We start from the raw sequence: 19,714 nt of genomic DNA, 5'->3' as shown, positions 1-19,714 counted from the left end.
GGGATAAACCTCTTAAATTTATCCAAGTAGAAATATATGTAAAAAAAACAAAAATAATTTTCAATTTTTTTCTAGTTTATTGCACTTTTTTGCAATTAATGTAGTTACTATGGACTTAATACATACATATTATTAAAATATGGGCTATAACAGTTGTATTGATGTATAGCAACTTGAAATGCTCCCACAAATGGCACTACAACATGTAAAAAAAAAAAAATATATATATATATATATATGTATAAGCTCTGGCCGACTTGGTTCTATGGTAGGTCTTAAAGGGTTAAATAAATATCGTCAAATAATCGTGATCTCAATTTCAGTGAAAATAATCGTGATTATCATTTTTGCCATAATCGAGCAGCCCTACTCTGGGTCACCACGGGAACCTGAATGCGTCTCTGACTCACCTACGGGAACAACAAAGAACTGCTATGTGCATGTGACCGAATCTCTGTTTACTGTGTGTCATCTTTTGGGTGTGTTTTTTTTTTTTTTCATGTCCTTCTCTTTCTGTCTTGTTTTGCAGTGAACACTGATACAGAAACAGCAGTGGTGAATGTTACATACGCAACCAAGGAGGAAGCTAAAGTGTAAGCAGCACATAATAGTGACACTGATGCATGAAAGTAGAGCAAAACTCATGATATACTTGCACAGACAAGAAGCTGCAATACAAGGAGTATTGGTCCTGCTGTTCGTATATTTTTCTTTGTACCAGGCGGTTTCAAATGTGTATCCATAAAGGTTAGAGCAGGGTTGGTTCATCTGTGGCCCACACAGTAACAAACTCCTTGTGAACTGATTTTTCTTTTTACACAAACACATGTAAGCTTGGAGGAGGTTACTATACTGTAGAAAAAGACAGGATTAAAAGGTAGAAGGCAAACATGTTTGTTCTCTCCATTAGCTGTCCATCGAACACCTAGGTCACATTTTCCCAACTTTTTTAGCCTTGTGAAAACAGAGTAGATGTGTTTCAAAGCATTGTGTTGGTGTGTTTATGAGGGGAAAATTTTTTTTTGAAGGAAAATAATGTGATGTAAGCTCACCAGGTCACTGCCGGTGGGTGTGTGGTGAGCTAGAGTTGAGAAGCTTGCTGTGTGATCTTGCATTTTAATTTTTTTGCATTTCCCATGAAAAAGCGCAGTGAATGATGCATGAAATCAAATTATATTTAATGTTTGTCCACCAATAATCAGATGTCAGGTGTAATTTGCCGCTTTGGTGACTTTTGCTCGGCTGAGGTAGTCATCATGTGTAACAAACATGTGTTTACAAGCAAGTATATCAGAGGCTTATGAAATTAATCAGTCAAACTGTCAGAGAACCTGTATTCTGATATTCTTGTGTTAGTGCATCTGTTCATTTATTTCCCCTCTCTCTTCCTGATACTTCTGCTTCTACATTCCTACTACCACCCAGAGCCATCGAGAAGTTGACAGGACACCAGTTCGACGACTACTCCTTCAAGGTGTCATATATCATGGACACGGATGCTGCTCCACCTGTCCAGGCTCCCCGCACGCGTCGTGGGGGTCGAACTTCCCGGGACCAGGGCTCCTCTCAGCCCGGGCCATCAGGAGGCTACGGATCTCCACGCCCCAGACAACACGACTTCCCACTGCGCATGCTCGTGCCTACTCAGTTTGTGGGAGCCATCATCGGCAAGGAAGGCAACACCATCAAGGATGTCACCAAACAGACGCAGTCAAAGTAAGCAACAGCACCTCACCCTGCTGGAGTTTAACCTTTCTTTTATTTTTTGGGTTAGGATGTAGCAGCAGCAGCATGTACCTCTGCTGCTGCTGCTTCTTCTTCTTCATCATCTTCTTCATAATGTAGGGCTGGGCCATATCATACCGTTCACAGTAACACCGGTATAATGTTAGGCAATGATAATAAAATGAAATATCACGATAGAAATGGGTAAAACGCGCATGCGCAGTGCCTTTGTTTTCATACGCACATGGTGGAAAAAGCATGTCAGTGACGGAGAATTGACTATGTGCACGAGAAAATGCTAACTTCCTGGTTTGAGACCGGATGTGGGGTTGTGCATTTCCGGTAGCTTTACTTTGCGGTCAATTGCTACTGCGAAGATATACTCCAAAATCATGTCCAAAACTCGAAAACTGAAAGATTGCGTTAAGTTACAAAGAGCAGAAGGTGGGAACACTCACCGCTGTTGTGTCATAAAAAATCGAATGATCAATTTTGACGTTTAAAGCGTTTAGATCGATCAGTTGTTTACATCACTCAACACAAGCAGAACTGCATTACTCTATGCAGAAGACACATCGTCCACATTCAGAAGTATCTCTGTATAATGACTGGTCTTATGATTTAAACAGGCAAATGTTCAGCATTCAAACTACAGGTGAAGAATAGTCAAACCAGATGTTTCCCCCGTTATGTCGATATCAGCTAGTCAAGTACACACCTACACAACATGTTAACAAACCGTGAAAAAAGCCACACAAAAAATGAATGATTACTGGTAACGGTTTCTATACATTAGTATTTACGAAGGGTATGTTGTGACTTACCTTCAAAATTACAGCGGTCCCTCGCTATAACGCGGTTCACCTTTCACCTCGCTGTTTCACGGATTTTTTAGTGCAAGTTTGCATGCTTTTTTTTACGTCACATTGTGTCCTGCGTCCTGATCGCTGCAGACGATCTCCTCCGTGACGTCTCTCCTGTACAGTACAGAATCACTGCATCGATCTCTAGCAGTGTGACTCTGAAGTGCAGTACTGTATGTCCACGAAACGTTTTGCACCGTCAAAAAGTAAAATTGGCTACTTGATTTCACCTATCGCTGGTTATTTTTAGAACATAACACCCGCGATAAACGAGGGACCGCTGAGAAATATAACATTTGAATCCCTTTGCTCTTTTGCTCTGAGGCACGGGGGAAAAATATTGACAAGTCGATGAACATCATTTACAGATATATTGGGTAAATGCCCAAGACATCTATAGAAATGTAAATCGCCGCGTGATTCATTCATTTGCTTAACTTGTTTTGGACTGTAAACCAAGCGCGAATAGGACACCGGAAACAAAGCTCCCCACAGGAGCTTCCGCACCGGAAATAGCATATGCTAACGTGCACATAGTCAATAAGAAGGGCGAAAGCGTTGAATGACAGATTAACCAGATTTGGTTTGTAAAAATAGTGCAACTTCAGTGGTGTGGAAATGGTTTGGTTTTTGTCGGTCAGATACACACCAAAGCACAATTTTTGGTAGAGCAGGCAAGCGGGCCGTTGTTATTATCGTGTTTTTCGGAAAATAAGTCGCTCTTAAAATCTTTTTGATTTTCTGAAAAATCGACAGTTATAATCCGGTGCGTCTTATGTATGAATTCTGGTTGTGCTTACTCACCTCGAACCGATTTTATGTGGTACACGGCGCTCGAAAATCTGTCAGACTTTGATAAGCTACGAAGCCGCACCGCTTGATGGATTGTAGTCAAGAGCCTCACGGAGTGATACGTACTGTGCTTCAACATAATATTACCATATTGTGTGTGTGTGTGTAACCTCTTTTTAAGTTTTGTGGATATTATACATGGTTATGCTCAGGATATGTCAGCCCATTTCCACTGGAAATGCCTTTTGGTGAAACTGTCAGCAAGGAATTTGCATTAAAAAAACAGCTGCTTGTTTAAGTGAAAAAACATTGGTCTTTTTTTTTTTTTTTTTTTTTTTTTTGCACTAATAAAGTTGTGGAGTTGTAAAGTATTTTTTCTGGCGTCAGTTATATCGTTATCGCAAATTTTCAAATATATATCGTGATAAATATTTTTGGCCATATTGCCCTGCCCTACCTACTACAATGCCAATATATGTCTGTCTCTCTTTCTATCAGGGTAGACATTCATCGGAAGGAAAATGCAGGTGCAGCTGAAAAACCCATCACCATCCACTCAACACCCGAGGGCTGCTCCGCCGCCTGTCGCATGATCCTGGACATCATGCAGAAGGAGGCCAACGAGACCAAGACGTGAGTCTGCCCAACTATTCTTTTATATAAACATGCTCACATGTGCTCCTGTGGAGCATGTTTACAACCTCACAGGGCGATTAGCCATAATGTCTGCAGGGCTATAATCTTATCCTTTTACCTGCCTGCGCACCTTTTAATCTCACTGTGCATTCTCTCCGTTGGACCACTGACACAGTAAACACAGTGACACTCTCACATAGGCTAACACGTGATCACAGCTTAATATTTAAGAAACAAGGTCAACATGCCTAATTGGGGCTGACAACTTTAATGAGAAGCTGCACCTTTTGAACTTTCGGAGCTTCTGCTCTGTTTGAGCGTCAACCTTTAACACATAATACTCATGTCTGTCTGCATTTATTTGAAAGTGTGCTGATTTTGTTATCCCAGGAAAAGGGGCAGGGCACATTGGGCGTGCCACATACCTAAGAACCTATTTATATTCCTCATTCTCACCCAAGCAAAGAGTGCCGGATTACAAATGATGACATCATAGGCACCAACCTGTGTGGTTGGTGTCATTTCAGCCTTCCAACTTTTGAAACCTTGCACGTTTTCCGTTGCTGGCACAGGTGTCCTCAAAATGGCTGAACTCAAGGTGCCTGTGCAGACATTTAAATGACACATCTGTGCTGGAGTGCAGGGATTCCCAGATAGCACAGAACTCCGAGAGGGAGAGTTCTATAACAGTGCTGAAGAAGTTTGCAAATAGACAAAAGCGCGGTGATGGCGAGTATAGACGGATACAGCTCTGTGATTGTGTCACATTGGTGGGGAAAGCAACCTATGGGTCAAGCATAAATGGGCCATAATGCAGAGACATACAACAACTCATACAGTCATACCTACAACCAGTTTAAGATTACCAGTTAGCTTAACATGCATGCCTTAGGACTGTGAAAGGAAGCCAGAGTACTTGCAGAGACCACCGTACTCATTTTTTACAAGTTATAAAAATGAAATTTTGCTTGCACACAGATGGGCTTAGATTTATAGAAAATAATCTCTGTATAATGTTTTGCATTCTAAATAGTAAGATGGGGAGTTGAGTTTTTTTTTTCTTGACAGTGTCAGTGGAGCGTTTTCCCTCTGTTTTCTGTTTTCACGCGACATGGTTGCTAGCTGTAGTTTCACACTTACTGTACTCATGTACTGAAAGTGATAAATGTTAAAGTAAATGTGTACACTGTGAATTCCGTATACATCAGCATACCTTTAAATAGTATGTATTTTTTTCTGTCCCTATTTTTTTTTTTTTTTTTTTTTTTTCTGTCCCTTGGGCACGCTTCAAAATTTACACCCTTTTACGTTCCTCGGGACCCAAAATGGTCCCCATCCAAAAGGTGATATAGCAGTGGATTTTATGAATTTTTTTTTTTCATTTTTTTTCACATCAGATCTTTTAAACAACTTCAGACCTATCCACTGATATAAAGTTTTTCATAAGTTTTTTTTAAATATTTTTTAGGTTTTTATGGCTTTATTGTCATAAAACCCCCTGTTTTTTGGGGGGTAAAAAACCATAATATGCAATATTTTCAAAAAATGAGTTGCAAATGGAACTACTTGGCATGAGGTTATTAGAGCCTTGGATAGGTAAAGAATTCAGAACAGAATTGATTTTGATGCATTTTTATTTTTGGAGCAATAAGAGTTTTTCAAATTTACACCCTTTTATGTTCCTCGGGACCCAAAATGGTCCCCATCCAAAAGGTGATATAGCAATGAATTTTATGAATTTTTTTTTTTTCATTTTTTTTTCACATCAGATCTTTTAAACAACTTCAGACCTATCCACTGATATAAAGTTTTTCATAATTTTTTTTAATATTTTTTAGGTTTCTATGGCTTTATTGTCATAAAAACCCCTGTTTTTTGGGGGGTAAAAAACCATAATATGCAATATTTTCAAAAAATGAGTTGCAAATGGAACTACTTGGCATGAGGTTATTAGAGCCTTGGATAGGTAAAGAATTCAGAATAGAATTGATTTGGATGCATTATTATTTTTGGAGCAATAAGAGTTTTTACATTATACATCCATTGGTATCCCTCGGGACCCAAAGGGGTCCCCATCCAAAAGGTGATATAGCAGTGGATTTTATGAATTGTTTTTTCATTTTTTTTCACATCAGATCTTTTAAACAACTTCAGACCTATCCACTGATATAAAGTTTTTCATAATTTTCTTAATATTTTTTAGGTTTTTATGGCTTTATTGTCATAAAGACCTCTGTTTATTTTCTTTGGGGGGTAAAAAACCATAATATGCAATATTTTCAAAAAATGAGTTGCAAATGGAACTACTTGGCATGAGGTTATTAGAGCCTTGGATGGGTAAAGAATTCATAACAGAATTGATTTGGCTGCATTATTATTTTTGGAGCAATAAGAGTTTTTGCATTATACATCCATTGGTATCCCTCGGGACCCAAAGGGGTCCCCATCCAAAAGGTGATATAGCAATATCATATATGAATTAATTTTTCATTTTTTTTCCACATCAGATCTTTTAAACAACTTCAGACCTAACCACAGATATAAAGTTTTTCATAATTTTGTAAAGATTTTTTATGTTTTTATTGCTTTATTGTCATAAAGACCCCTGTTTATTTATTTATTTATTTTTTTGGGGGGGGAAACCCATAATATATATTATAAATATATATATAAAATATAAATATATTCTCAATCACATTCACACCACTCTCTTATATCAGTTCCACTACATCGAGACTATTTTATGGTGGTTAGCTGTTTTATTGTCATGTATTTTGCATAATAAGATAACCATGTCCTGCATTCAAAAACACTGAAAATGTCTATGGTGGTGCTGTACCTAATATTGTGCTCATTGGATCCAAAACCTATTTTTCCTTTATTTTGAAGGCTGAGGCTTAGATCCATTAGGTATTCACGAGAAAAAAATTATCACATGTCAGGATTACAGTATATCGAAAATATGTGATTATAATGGGAGTCAATGGGGCCCAAAATGGTACGAGGAATGTAGAAGGTAACACTTATGTGAATCTCCTTTACTATACACCACACCATAGAGGGGATCGATGAATTTTAAAAATAATCCTAAAATGCACATCATAAGTCAGTTTCATGCAACTAGTCTTTAAAATGACTGATATATTGAAAATCAAAAATCCAAAGTTACCCAAAAGGGTAACTTTTTTGACGAGGAACGCCGAAGGATTAAATATGAATGTTGTCTCTTTAACTGAAAGTGCCTGTCAAAGTATTATGCAACCAGTAAAGTCAGAAATCCTGCTGTCACACGTAACAATAACCTCCACGCCTCTGTCCCCACGCCTCTGTGAAGTAACACCACCCAGTGCCACACCTCAATTACACCGTACCCTGTAGTTTCACTTAGTGAAACCCAAACCACTAAACTTGGCCTCTTAACCTACACCAATGCCATCTCCCTTTACTTGACCTACAGCTCACCCCATACTAATCTCACCCTTTCAAAATTGAACAGTATGCACACACACACACACACACACACACACCCCACCATCACTATCATGAAATCTTTCATCTAGCACAAAAGAAACCTCCAGCATCTGGCTGCTAAACACCACACCCCAGGAGGTTTCTTAGGTTAGTGTGCTTGTTGCTTGTGCACGTTTGCAGGAGTGTTTCCTCTAAGTTTAAATAGTTGGAGCATAAGGGCGTTTCCTACAACATCCCTATTTTATGTCCTTATTTCTTTTTATTATTATTTCTTTTTCTTTTTTTACCCAAAGCAGGAGAGTTGTCCATTTCTAAATGTAGCACAATAGCATTAATAATCTTCATAACTATTAATCATTCCAGACAGGACAGTCATTTGCAATCTGTACCTTTCTGCATCTCAGACAGGTGACCTGTTCCACACACAGAGGTTTAATTAAATGATTTGTTACACATTGGTTGTCCTCAGGTGGAGTTATGAAGTCTGCCACAGTTCATGGAAACGTTTCTGTTAGTGTAAAATAGTTTCTCTCCTCCTACCTTTATAGGGGTTGAGCAACCAAACCTGGCAAAGAGGTACATCTTAGGTATTAGATAAGAACCTTCATGAGCCTATCTAATATCTAATAATATCTAATGTATCAGCTATTATGATGGCAATATGTTGCCTAGCAACCAGGCAGCAAATAGCTACAATGACTTGTTTTCAGTATTTATGCAGCTATAACACTTGATAAAAGCATTGTATCATTTATATTTGACTAAAATGTAATATAATTTATATCTACACAGTTTAATTTCTTCATGATATATCATGACACCACCAGGCCGACTGGCAATCCACCATAACAGGCTAGAAGGATCTGTTTTTGCTGGGATATCTTGTGAAAACATCTAGTTTTAATTTTACAACCAATAGCACAAACGGGCGAAACAATACTGCAGCATGGTGTGCTTTTGTATTATTATTTGTATTTATGATAGTGTCATTATATAACAAGGCTTGTTTAATCATTAAAGTGACTACTAATGTATGGTAGCAGGTAGCCCAGTAGCAATGGAAAAATATTTGCTGTTATCATTACGTTACATAGGTAGATGCGGGTGGTGGTCGTGTGGGGAATCGAATCCCAATTTCACCCAGCAGGCCAAAATGGCTATAGCGGGTCGTGGGCACACAATGGAGAGGAATATGAATCATACAGTAATGATAGTCCTTCTGTTTTAATAAGTAATAACTGCACCATGTACAGTTTAGGTACAGTACACTGAAAGCAGATACTATCATACATGAATCATCAGTAGTTAATTTATTGAGCCTCTTCCTTCTCTAGTTAGGGACTTGAATGTCAAAATCATACAAGCAATCTTTTTTATACCTGTCTGTACTTCAGAATATTTTAAAGTCATGGAAAATTAATTTTGTCAAATCATCCTAATTTGTGGTGTGTTAAAGAAACTGGGACTCGCTTTCCATTTCACTCTAATTACAAAGCTTACACAATCTGTTTTCCTCCTGAATATATTTTTTTAAATTGACTAAACTCAGCAGCCGGAGAGCAAAATCACTGCTTTGGCTTCTAGATAAATGTGCTGTGATATATTATTCAGGGCCAAACAGTGGACTTATATGCATTAATTTCTCAACTTTGATAGGAAGGATAATTATTTGAAATGGTATTCTTTATTCTAACTTGATTCTTTATATTTATTAGTCATTATGTTGGTTTAGTAATAAATCAGACTCAATTAGTGGAAAGTAAGTGGCTTAAACAGCCTTTTACATTGTTTACCTATAATCACTGCCAATTTGCTTGATTCATACCAGAGAAAAAATTCTTGGAAAGTGGTAGGTTATCATGTGGCATTGGCAATAAACAGTTTGTCACATTCAATTTTGGCGAAACACAAAGGTCCAGGAGAGAATATTCCGTTTCAAGGAAATAGTCTGCACTGATTTTGCACCATTTAACAATATCTAAGTTTTACAAAGCCCTTTAAAGTGACTTTTCATTCTTTCTCACACACTCACACACACAAATTGCGAGGTGCTGCTAGCTCGAGGGGATGGAGCCTGGAGTTGTCTGTGAAATGCAGTTTTTGAATAGTAAAATTAACATCAGCACAGGTTTGTTTTTCATAGAACAATACACTTTGTAACAGAGGCATGTCAGCATTAACCTTTCTGCATTCTGCATGACACCATATCATAGCTCATAGGTGATACTCTGTAGCACCTACCTTTTACTATATCACCTTACACGTGTGTGTGTGTGTGTGTGTGTGTGTGTCTCTGTGTAGGACGGAGGACATCCCTCTGAAAATCCTTGCCCACAACAGCCTTGTGGGTCGGCTGATTGGCAAAGAGGGTCGCAACCTGAAGAAGATCGAGGAGGAGACAGGGACCAAGATAACCATCTCCTCGTAAGTCCAGCTTTTAACTTGCTTATGGTGCTCTTACACATGTGTAACCTCTCATATTTGCAATTCTCCTCAGTGGATTTATGTTTTGAGTGAGATCAAAGATTTTTACTGTCGCTGATTTAACCAAATCACAAATAACAGACAGTGATTTCAAGCCCTTTTCACTGTAACCTCCTTCGTCTGTGCTCCTTAACCCTTCGGCATGTGGTTACACTTAACAGAGTTGTTAGAGAAGTAACGTGGCGATTCGATTACAGCTTTTTCTTTTCAGAACATGATATTAGAGAGGTAGTGATTGCACCCCATTTAACGGACTGTGCTCCCCAACCTTCTTTCATTTATTGCTAATGAATTGCTCTGTGTCTGCGAGGTTTGAGAATGTAATGAGCCTTGAGAAAGAGACGTCGAGGTGGAGGAAGAGCGGGCTAGAGCCCTTTTGAGAAGCTCAAATAGTAGATTCAGAATTGATGGTTCTGTTAAGTCTTTTTGCGTAGTATTATCTCATTGGTGCCGGTTCAGCTGAGTATCAGACACCTTGAATTTCAAAAATTTGCCAGCAGCTTTCAAGATAACAGGTAACCATAGACATAAGCATTTTTTCCTTTCATATTCCTCAGGTTAACATTGAAATGTACAAATTAAGTCATTATCTGGCTGTTGCACAAATAGAAGAAAAACATCAATCACACTGTTGCTTTTTTTGGCTTCCATTTGTATATGTAAGTCCCTCTGCTGCTAATCCACTTGACTCGCTGAGCTTAATTTATAGCATTGCGTTGGATCCCTGCGGAGCCTCTGCTGTAGTGGGTGACATAGTTGTTTGCATTTATGCTCATGTGCTGATGTGTCTGCAGTGCTCCGCCATCGCGAGTGAAACCTGAGCTGATCATGTCAGGCGTTAAGCTAATATATCTTAAACAACAGTCGATTACTGAAAGGGAGGGAAATGAAAAGACTTCAGAACAGACAGTGTGTGCACTTCTGTCAAAGCTGTGGAACAAGAAAAAATGGCATGTGAGCACACTGGCAGGTCACTAATGTTTGCTTTACCTGTTTTGTTTTGTTTTGTTTTGTTTCGCTGACATATTATCTTTGTGTTGCAACCAAACAGACCTGTCACACTAGTTGAGGTCTGAGTTGCTGCCACATGGCGCTAGGTTTCAGGGAATGTGTGGCCAGAATACAGAGAATTAAAGGAGTAACATGAATTAAGCAGTAGTAGTTTAAAGGGACATAGACTTTTTCAATAGCCTGAAATGTGAACAGTATGTCACATTACACTGTTCACGTAGGGCTGCTCGATTATGGCAAAAATGATAATCACGATTATTTTCACTGAAATTGAGATCTCGATTATTTGACGATATTTATTTAACAATAACAATGTATTGAACAATGACTTTAAAGATTGTCATAAAATATTATAAAATAGTGTGCAAATACTGATAACAGTGCAGATGTTTGCAATATAAAAAATAAATGAAAAATGTAAACATCTATGTTTAGTGAACTTTGCAGTGTTGCTCTGTGGTGCAGCTACGACACCGTAGCAAAGTTTACACACTATGTCTACTTGATCCACGTCTGACTCCGCAAACCAATAATGCTTCCACACCACTGAAGTTTTGTTTAACCTCTCTTTTCAACCAACGGCAGTCACTCTCCTCTCCAAATAACTTCTGCTTAGCTTTCCGAGCTTCCCTCGGGTCCTCTTAATCAGCGGTCCCCAACCCCTGGGCCTCGGACCGGTACCGGGCCGCGAGAGTTGAGGCTCAGGTGTGAAATGTATAGTTTTCAGGGTTTTTATCGGTTTTCAGCGTTATTTTGTTATCGTTTTTATCGTTTACTCGGTTTTCCTGGGTCTTTTCACGTGTGTTATGAATAAATCTTCTTTTTTTCGGTACCGGTACTAGTTTTATTTTGTTGTATTTATCCGCGACACCTTAAAGGCTGGTCCGTGAAAATATTGTCGGGCACAAACCGGTCCGTGGCGCAAAAAAGGTTTGGGACCGCTGCTCTTAATTGTTGTGACACGTGTTCGAAATGCAGAGAGGTGCGCTAGATTTGCCACACGGAGCAGCGCGAGAGTAAAGCATGAGGGAGGGGCTAATAATCGGCTCAGTCATTTTTAATGATCGTTGAAAGCCCAGATCGTAATCGTGATTAAAATTCGATTAATTGAGCAGCCCTATGTTCACGTAATGTAAAATGCAGGATTTGATTTAAATCAGGTGCTAGCATAGCATTATCCATGCATGTTGTCCGGTGGTATAAGCTGTTGTCTTCTGTGAAAGGGTCATGTGACTGGTAGGTGCGTGATGAGTCTGTGACGGCCCACCGTGTGACCAACAAGACCCAATCAGGAAACAAAGTGTGATGTCTCTTGTGGTTTAAAAAAACGTCCAGTCTGAAATGCAGACCTCTTTTGTTTTTGTTGACAGCATTTCCAAAAATGTCTCTTTTAGAATCTGGTGAAGTGAAAATGTATCAGATGCTATGTTTTAAACCCAGAGCATAGTTGGAACATGACTACAAATCATCGTATCTGTCTTTTTTTTGACATGTGAATCATAGTCTAAGCCAACACTGCATTTTTAAAGCTCCCATATTCTTGACTGAGTTATATTAGTAATAAACAAGAATCTAAAAACGAACAAAACATGTCAGCCAATATATGTTGTTCAGCGTTAAACCTAAATTTAATTGATATTCTGTTTTACTGTCAGTGCAGTTTAACTCTCACTCGGCCAAGTTATTATTAACAACGCTGCAAGCTTCTCTTCACTGCCATCCATCCTGTATGACGTGAATGCAGCATGTTGAAAGACACAGCTGAGTTGCATTATGGGAAATGTAGTATCCAGCCTGTGGAAACTTAGTCAGAACCTAAATATATCATTATTCTTTTAAATCTGTTTTGAGAATCCTCTGCACGTCTATACAGTAATCATTTCTGTGTGTGTGTGATTTTCCTTTCAGGTTACAAGACTTAACTATTTACAACCCTGAGAGGACCATCACGGTGAAGGGCAGCGTAGATGCGTGTTGTAAAGCTGAGATGGAAATCATGAAGAAGCTGAGGGAAGCCTACGAGAATGATATTGCTGCTATAAATGTAAGTCTTGAGGGTACCGTCTGCAGGCCTCCTGATTGTTTGTGTTAGTATGTGCTAGTATGTTGACTCACGCAGACTGACAGGTGAACAACAGAGAGAAGCGATGATATACGGCGGGATAATATTGCCTTCCCATTCAGCGCATGTTAGCGCCAGCATTAGTAATACCAGCTTGGTAAATGGATAACAGTAAACGATCGCTGGACAGCTCATCAGTGAGTCGAGTGTTTGAGCGCTCCGTGTCTGTGTGTGTGTGTGTGTGTGTCTGCCTCTTTCATGGAGCTTCTGACTCACACTTAGTTCCCCGCTGTGTATGTGTCTGTGTTACTGCTGTAACACACTGCTTTTCCCAGCATCCACCTGATATGTGCAGGCCGCCCTCTCGCCCAGCTCCTCTTTCACACTGCCCCAATGACATCACCAGCGGTGCAGCCTGAGAGGTCATCCTCTGAGGAAGAGCGATAGCCATGATGGCACACGCTGCATGTTCTCTGTTGTACTGCAAAGAGATGAATGCTGATAAAGTGACTGTATTAACGATGACGATGCTCCTCAGGATGTGACTCATGTAGTAACACGGAATTAGTTGGTTTCTTTCCCTTTAGCGCATTAGTTGATTAGTTTTTCCTTCACAGTGACAGTCTCAATATTTGTTCAGAAATAATCATAACGCAGCGTGCTGCCATGTTGTTCTGGATGTTAAGAGCAGTTCTGGCACCTGTCAGGTTGAGTGTCAGCTCTACAGTAAGCATTTAGGGCCATCTAGCGTGACAGTCTGGATATTACAGAGAGCATTCTGGGATAAAGGAAGTGAAAGGAGGCAGTCCTGTCTTGTCATGGCCATGAAACCAGAATAGCTGACTTGCCTTTGGGGGAAGATTTTTCTTTCTGTTGTTGTTTGTTTGCTTTTTGTTGTTGTTGTTTTTTGGTTTTTTTTGGTTATGCTTTTAAAACATCTCTCTTGTAAAAACCATGTACCACAGGAGCATGATCTTTTTAAGGAGTTAAGAAAACAGACCAATTTTAAGCTTGCAACAAGCATTTTTTAGAGTTTAGTGGTTTTTTTTATTGTAATGTAGCTCATGCAGTAGAAGATTTTTCTAAACCCCTAGAGGAAGATTTATTCCTTCGCTTTTTCTTTAAAAGACATGCAGCTAAACAGTATTTTAATTATCAATAAATGAAGAGGATTTTGCAGAGTATGTCATTATTATGGTAATAATTAATAGAGATGGCACGATACCACTTTTTTATGTCCGATACTGATATCATAAATTTGGATATCTGCCGATACCGATATGAATCCGATATAGTGTTTTTTAATCAACAAAACTGTTTTTTAAATATTTTGCTGCATTTTGTATAAGTTCATACTCAAGTTTAAAACAACAACTACACTAAAGCTATTCTGTTATACCTGTATGCAAAAAAAAATATTTCATAGTACAGCAATACTGATCAATCTAATAAACTTAAACCTACACCATCCTCCCTATTCTGGTATTTTAAAGAGTACTTAGCATAAATATTAAGCAACCTACCTAATAGGGTTCCAACTCCCAGCAACAACAAAAATAAATAAATAAAAAATAGGGAACCACCCCTCACGCTCCACCTCATGATGCTTAATCGACGTAATCAACCTTAATTTGATGCAGTGTGAAAAAAAAATGCACAGAAATCAATTATTTTTCAAGAAATATTAAATAGATTCAACATCTTTCTTCAACAAAATTGCAGACTGCACAGATGGTACCTTCCCAAAGGAAAAAGTACTATAGCTTACTAGGGTATATATATTAGACTTAATAGTTACTATATACAGTAATGGACTTCTATACATTTTGCATCAAATTAAAACTTTGGCTGTCAGATAATTATTTATTAAAAGCTAGACATTTTAAATGAGAATAAGAAAGAAAAGTATGTCTTTGTGCCCCCTTTTCCCTGTTAATGCCCTATCGGCCCCCCTGGCTAAACTTTGCTAGATCCGCCCCTGCACAGTTACCAGCGTCAGCTACGTAGAAAAAGATCCTCGAGTAGAAAGTAATATTAAATAAATTCTAACAACAGCTGATCAAGCTTAAACGTGCTGCTGTTGTTCAGCCGCTGGTTTCCTCTTTCTGGTGCAACGTGGGCCAAAAGCAAACTAGAGACACGGACTCGCGACAGAAAAGCCGATCAGCTGATCGTTAAGCAGTTTCATGATTGAAGTAGCAGCAGGAGAGGCAGTCGCTTGTTAAGCTTAACGCAGGAATGCTTTACAAACATTCAGAGATGGACTTACACACTTGCTTTACTTCTCTCGGGATAACTTTGTCGGAGATGAAATGCTGGGTTGCTAGCGAAGCTCCAAACTCTATCCAGACCACTGACAGGTCCCGCATGCCACAGCCGCTCTATCACGTGATGCATACTGCTCCGACGTGCTAACGTTCTGAGGTGAGTTACGGTGTGTTGCAAGTTTTGTGAGGTGCTTTCGTGATATTTAATGGATCGGATTACATTTTTTATTTTTCTCCGATATCCGATCCAGTAATTTAGGTCAGTATCGGACCGATACCGATACGTAATATCGGCTCGGTCCATCTCTAATAATTAATAACGTGTAGGACATATTTTTCATTGATAAATTATTCAGACATTTCCTCAGTCATCATAACTATTGTTGAATACTTCCTCCAGCTCTGCATCCTTATTTGTCAGCACAAATGTGGTGTTCTTTGAAGTGATGTGAGAACAGAAAATATTTTTTGTGCTTGTGACCAACTTTAATGTATCAGATTAAATAAAAGGCCCAGAGTTGTTATTATTGTTATATTAAAAAATACTTGAAAAATTGTTGTTTATTGCTTGCATTATTAACTTTAAGAAAAAAGTTTAAAATGTGCTTAATTGGACAAGTCATTTGTGTTTGGTATGTTTTCTTCATCTTTCTTCAACTTATGTTTTTTCCAAGATCACTGCAGTGTTTTTTCTTTTTGTTTTGCATGCTTTGGATATTAAATGAAAGTTAAAATCCGATCAGCTTCTTTAAAAAAAAAAATCGCATTAATTAAATGCCAAGCAATTGTCTTCTGTTGTGATAACTTTTTAAAACTCTGCCACTGCCACTTCTTTTTTTGTCCGCTCAGCAACAGGCCAACTTGATCCCGGGCTTGAACCTGAACGCTCTGGGCATCTTCTCCTCTGGTCTGCCGGTGCTTCCCCCTGCTGCTGGACCACGTAGCGCTGTGCCTGCTGTGGCGCCAGCAGGGTACAACCCATTCTTAGTGAGTATCCTCTGTTTTCTTTGGGGGGGGAAGGCTTTTTTGGTCCCCCCTCCCCTTTTCCCACAGACTACCTGAGCGCATGGCCATAAAAGGGAAGAAAAAGTTATTTTTGAAAATGCTTCTTTGAGCATGACTTTGCCTTTGCTGGTTTACCCACATCAAGTGCATGATAAAGATTGACTTGATAAAGCAATTTATCTCCAACACTTGGTAAACCAGGCTCCTCTGAAGTGCATTTTTAAAATACACTACAGTGTTGACTCAGGTCTTCCTGCATGATTTTGTACACAGTTTGAAGCAACCAGAATTCCCCCATCTTCTCCAGAGATGAGTCAGTCTGTCAGTAAAACAAAGTCTCCACTCATTGCCTGACGAGCGCGAGCCAAAGCGGCGTGAGACAGTGCGTGAGAATGCATGTGCGTGCTTCGTAGTCAAGACACTCAGTGTGTGATTCACTGCGAGTTTCTACCCTGAAATTCCCCCCGAAGAAAGAGCTTGACTTGTGTTCGTGCCTGTGCCTTTTAACATGTGTGTTAACATGCCATCTGATAGGCATGCTTGTCACTTCACTTTCAGAGTCACTCTTCACATCTCAGTGGCCTGTATGGGGTTCCTCCAGCAAGTGCCATCCCCCACCAGCACTCAGTATGTTCCCTCAAATCTGCACTACAGTCAGTGTTTCCTCTCTGAATCCTTTGTTTTGTTTTGTTTTTTGTTTGTCCTAATAGATGATTGCTTTAATAATCAAAAACAGGTGAAATTCATGTTTTGGAAAAGAGAGCCCTTTAGGATTTACGTTTCTTCTGGTTGTGTGGATTCTGCAAATAGCTTCTATGCATGGGAGGTAAAACCATGAACCCTGCTGTAAAACAGATAAAGGCAGATCTAAATGAGGTGGATTTGTAAATAGCAGACTGTTAGAACGCCTCAGTCAGCGTCTGTGTAGGACAGAGAGTCTGGATTCCTGTTTACCATTACCCAGTCACCAGAACACCACAAATATTCCTGGAAGGGGACTTTTTAGCCCAGAGTTATCCCGTGGCTCGTAAAAATTCACTTTATAAACCTCAACTACATGAGTGTTACCATGCTAAGAAAAACAAAAACACAGGGCAGGCATCACCCCTAATAGGAAATATTCCATTCAGACGTGGCCAGAGGGCGATGTTTACCCAAAGAGGGCTTAATTTAGCCTCCCTTGCATGTGGTGTCAGCTTTTTCGGCCGTTCTTCAAGTATCTGTCAAGTGTGTTCAAAACAATTTTTGCGACAATTTGAATCATTTTCTTTTCTTTCACAGTCAAATAAATAGTAAAGTTTAATAAAAGTACTTTAAATGTTTTCTTTTCTGTGTGGTCCTTTTTCAGCAACAGGCTCCAGAACAGGAGGTTGTCTACCTCTTTATTCCAACTCAGGCAGTCGGGGCCCTGATCGGCAAGAAGGGTCAGCACATCAAACAACTTGCCCACTTTGCCGGAGCTTCCATCAAGGTGCGTTTGTTGCCTGTCAACAGTGTGCTCAGTAAGAAAGGGGAAAGAGGAGGATGGAGTGTTGCTAATCTAATGAGCGAGTGTCTTTTTTTTTTTTTTTTTTTTTCTATAAATAAACCTCAACTCATCATTCACCCAGCAGCATTTCATGGATCTGGGGTGGAGCAATTTCCATATTTCAAAATGTTGAAAGAGAAACATTTCAGATAATGCAATCAGAGACAATTCATTTTGTTGGATTCTTCAGTTGCATTCAATATATTTGTGGGATTTTCTTCTCATGATTTTATTGGCCACAAGCTTTACATGATCTCATACTGCATGAATTTGTTCAGAAGCTAGAAATCTGATTTGCGTCTTTCTGTGCGTGTCAGATCGCTCCGGCTGAGAGTCCAGATGTTACTGAGAGGATGGTCATCATTACTGGAACACCAGAAGCTCAGTTTAAGGTAAAACCTGCAATATGTGCATGAATCTTTGTGTTAAATAATTTTTGAGGGGGGATTAACTTCATAAATAGTTTTCATAACAGCAGTGGATCATTGTTTGTCCCCATTTTCCCCAGTCTCTCCTTGCCTCATTCCCTCCTCTGTATTCCAGGCCCAAGGTCGGATATTTGGAAAGCTGAAAGAGGAAAACTTCTTCTCTGCGAAGGAGGAGGTCAAACTGGAGACGCACATAAAGGTTCCCTCAAGTGCAGCTGGCAGGGTCATCGGTAAAGGTGGTAAGACGGTAAGCATGCGCTTGAATTGTCCTTTAAACTGCAGCAACAACAATGCCTTGCTCCAACTTTTTATTTAAATGAGCTAGTTATGTTTACATGATAAAATTTTTATCTGTGAGAGTCTCACGTACTGGTGTTTACTGCAATTACTTATTGGCTTCAAGGGGTGTTTCAGTTAAACACAATTTAGAGGTTGGAGGTAAAATTCAAAGTGAGGCTGTGATAACGGGAGTCTGTGTCGGTGTTTCAGGTAAACGAGTTGCAGAACCTTACGAGCGCGGAGGTCATCGTACCGCGGGACCAAACTCCTGATGAGAACGACGAGGTCTTTGTGAAAATCAGTGGGCATTTCTTTGCCAGCCAGGTACCCAAAATTAAACCAGCGATACTCATTATTTGGCTAATTAGTTCTGCTGCTGCACAGGTATCAAAAGAATAGCTGCAGCCACAGCGTACAAAAGGCATTGTTAAATCGCATAAAACAATAAAACGCGGTGTAATGTCCACATTTTTATATGATCATAAAACCTGGTGTATTCTGTCTAATGGCTCTTTGTTCAGCCGCAACATGCTTCCCCTATGTTTATGTGTATTCTCTTCTGGCCTGCAGTGCTAAAACCATCTAGATTATTTTAGTGTGAGCAGCCGCCCCCCCCCCCCCCTTTTTTTTTTTTTTTTTTTTTTTGAGATGCATAAATGTCTGCCTGCTACAATTGAACTAAATGGCAGCCATATTGTGTTGCTCAAAGTGCCTGTAATGGATTAAAAACCTTAAAACCTTTTTCGTGACCCAGTTATTATAAACTTGTGCAGACCTCTGTTATGTAAAAAGGATTTCCTTTCTGCCGAGCCGCCTGCCGTTACTATCACTGTGTAGAAGGCAGCATCCATCTGCCTGTAATGAGAGGCTCATGGTTGTGACAGCAGGAGAGGATGTTAACATTAATATTGCCCCCCTTGGCTGAGCTCTTAGCTGCGCATATCTTTTGCTTGGCAGATGTAGACAGCTGGTAGTACAATTTGTTTTCATTGTAACCAGCTGGACATGAAAGTTTTCTGATGTTGGAGAAATCTAATCAGCCCAAAGCTGAATGTGCTGCATGTAACTGTTGTGTAACTGTCTATATGAGTAACTAGTAATAATAAAATGAAAACAAATGGGTAGCTGTTCACTGGCTTTCACACGTATCACATTTAGTTGGC

General features: G+C 39.4%; 1 protein-coding gene across 7 annotated transcripts in view; it reads left to right on the top strand.

Annotated features, from left to right (window-relative positions):
• The window catches only part of igf2bp2a (insulin-like growth factor 2 mRNA binding protein 2a), a 64,329-nt gene that overhangs the window by 39,460 nt on the left and 5,155 nt on the right, over positions 1 to 19,714 (top strand). For 6 of the 7 annotated variants that reach the window (XM_082509433.1, XM_082509436.1, XM_082509435.1 and 3 more), the window contains 11 exons: positions 530 to 593; positions 1,426 to 1,716; positions 3,879 to 4,013; positions 9,789 to 9,911; positions 12,891 to 13,026; positions 16,161 to 16,298; positions 16,875 to 16,943; positions 17,665 to 17,787; positions 18,162 to 18,236; positions 18,388 to 18,519; positions 18,762 to 18,875. In XM_082509433.1, the coding sequence (XP_082365559.1) occupies positions 530 to 593; positions 1,426 to 1,716; positions 3,879 to 4,013; positions 9,789 to 9,911; positions 12,891 to 13,026; positions 16,161 to 16,298; positions 16,875 to 16,943; positions 17,665 to 17,787; positions 18,162 to 18,236; positions 18,388 to 18,519; positions 18,762 to 18,875 (1,400 nt within the window). The remainder of the gene's footprint in view (positions 1 to 529; positions 594 to 1,425; positions 1,717 to 3,878; positions 4,014 to 9,788; positions 9,912 to 12,890; positions 13,027 to 16,160; positions 16,299 to 16,874; positions 16,944 to 17,664; positions 17,788 to 18,161; positions 18,237 to 18,387; positions 18,520 to 18,761; positions 18,876 to 19,714) is intronic. The other variant, XM_082509434.1, reaches the window with a different exon arrangement.

This window comes from Aulonocara stuartgranti (genome assembly GCF_965226115.1).
Source record: "Aulonocara stuartgranti genome assembly, chromosome: 16".
In the NCBI taxonomy this organism is placed as follows: Eukaryota; Metazoa; Chordata; class Actinopteri; order Cichliformes; family Cichlidae; genus Aulonocara; species Aulonocara stuartgranti.
Note: the sequence above shows the minus strand (reverse complement) of the source record. Positions and strands in the feature narration are given on the sequence as shown.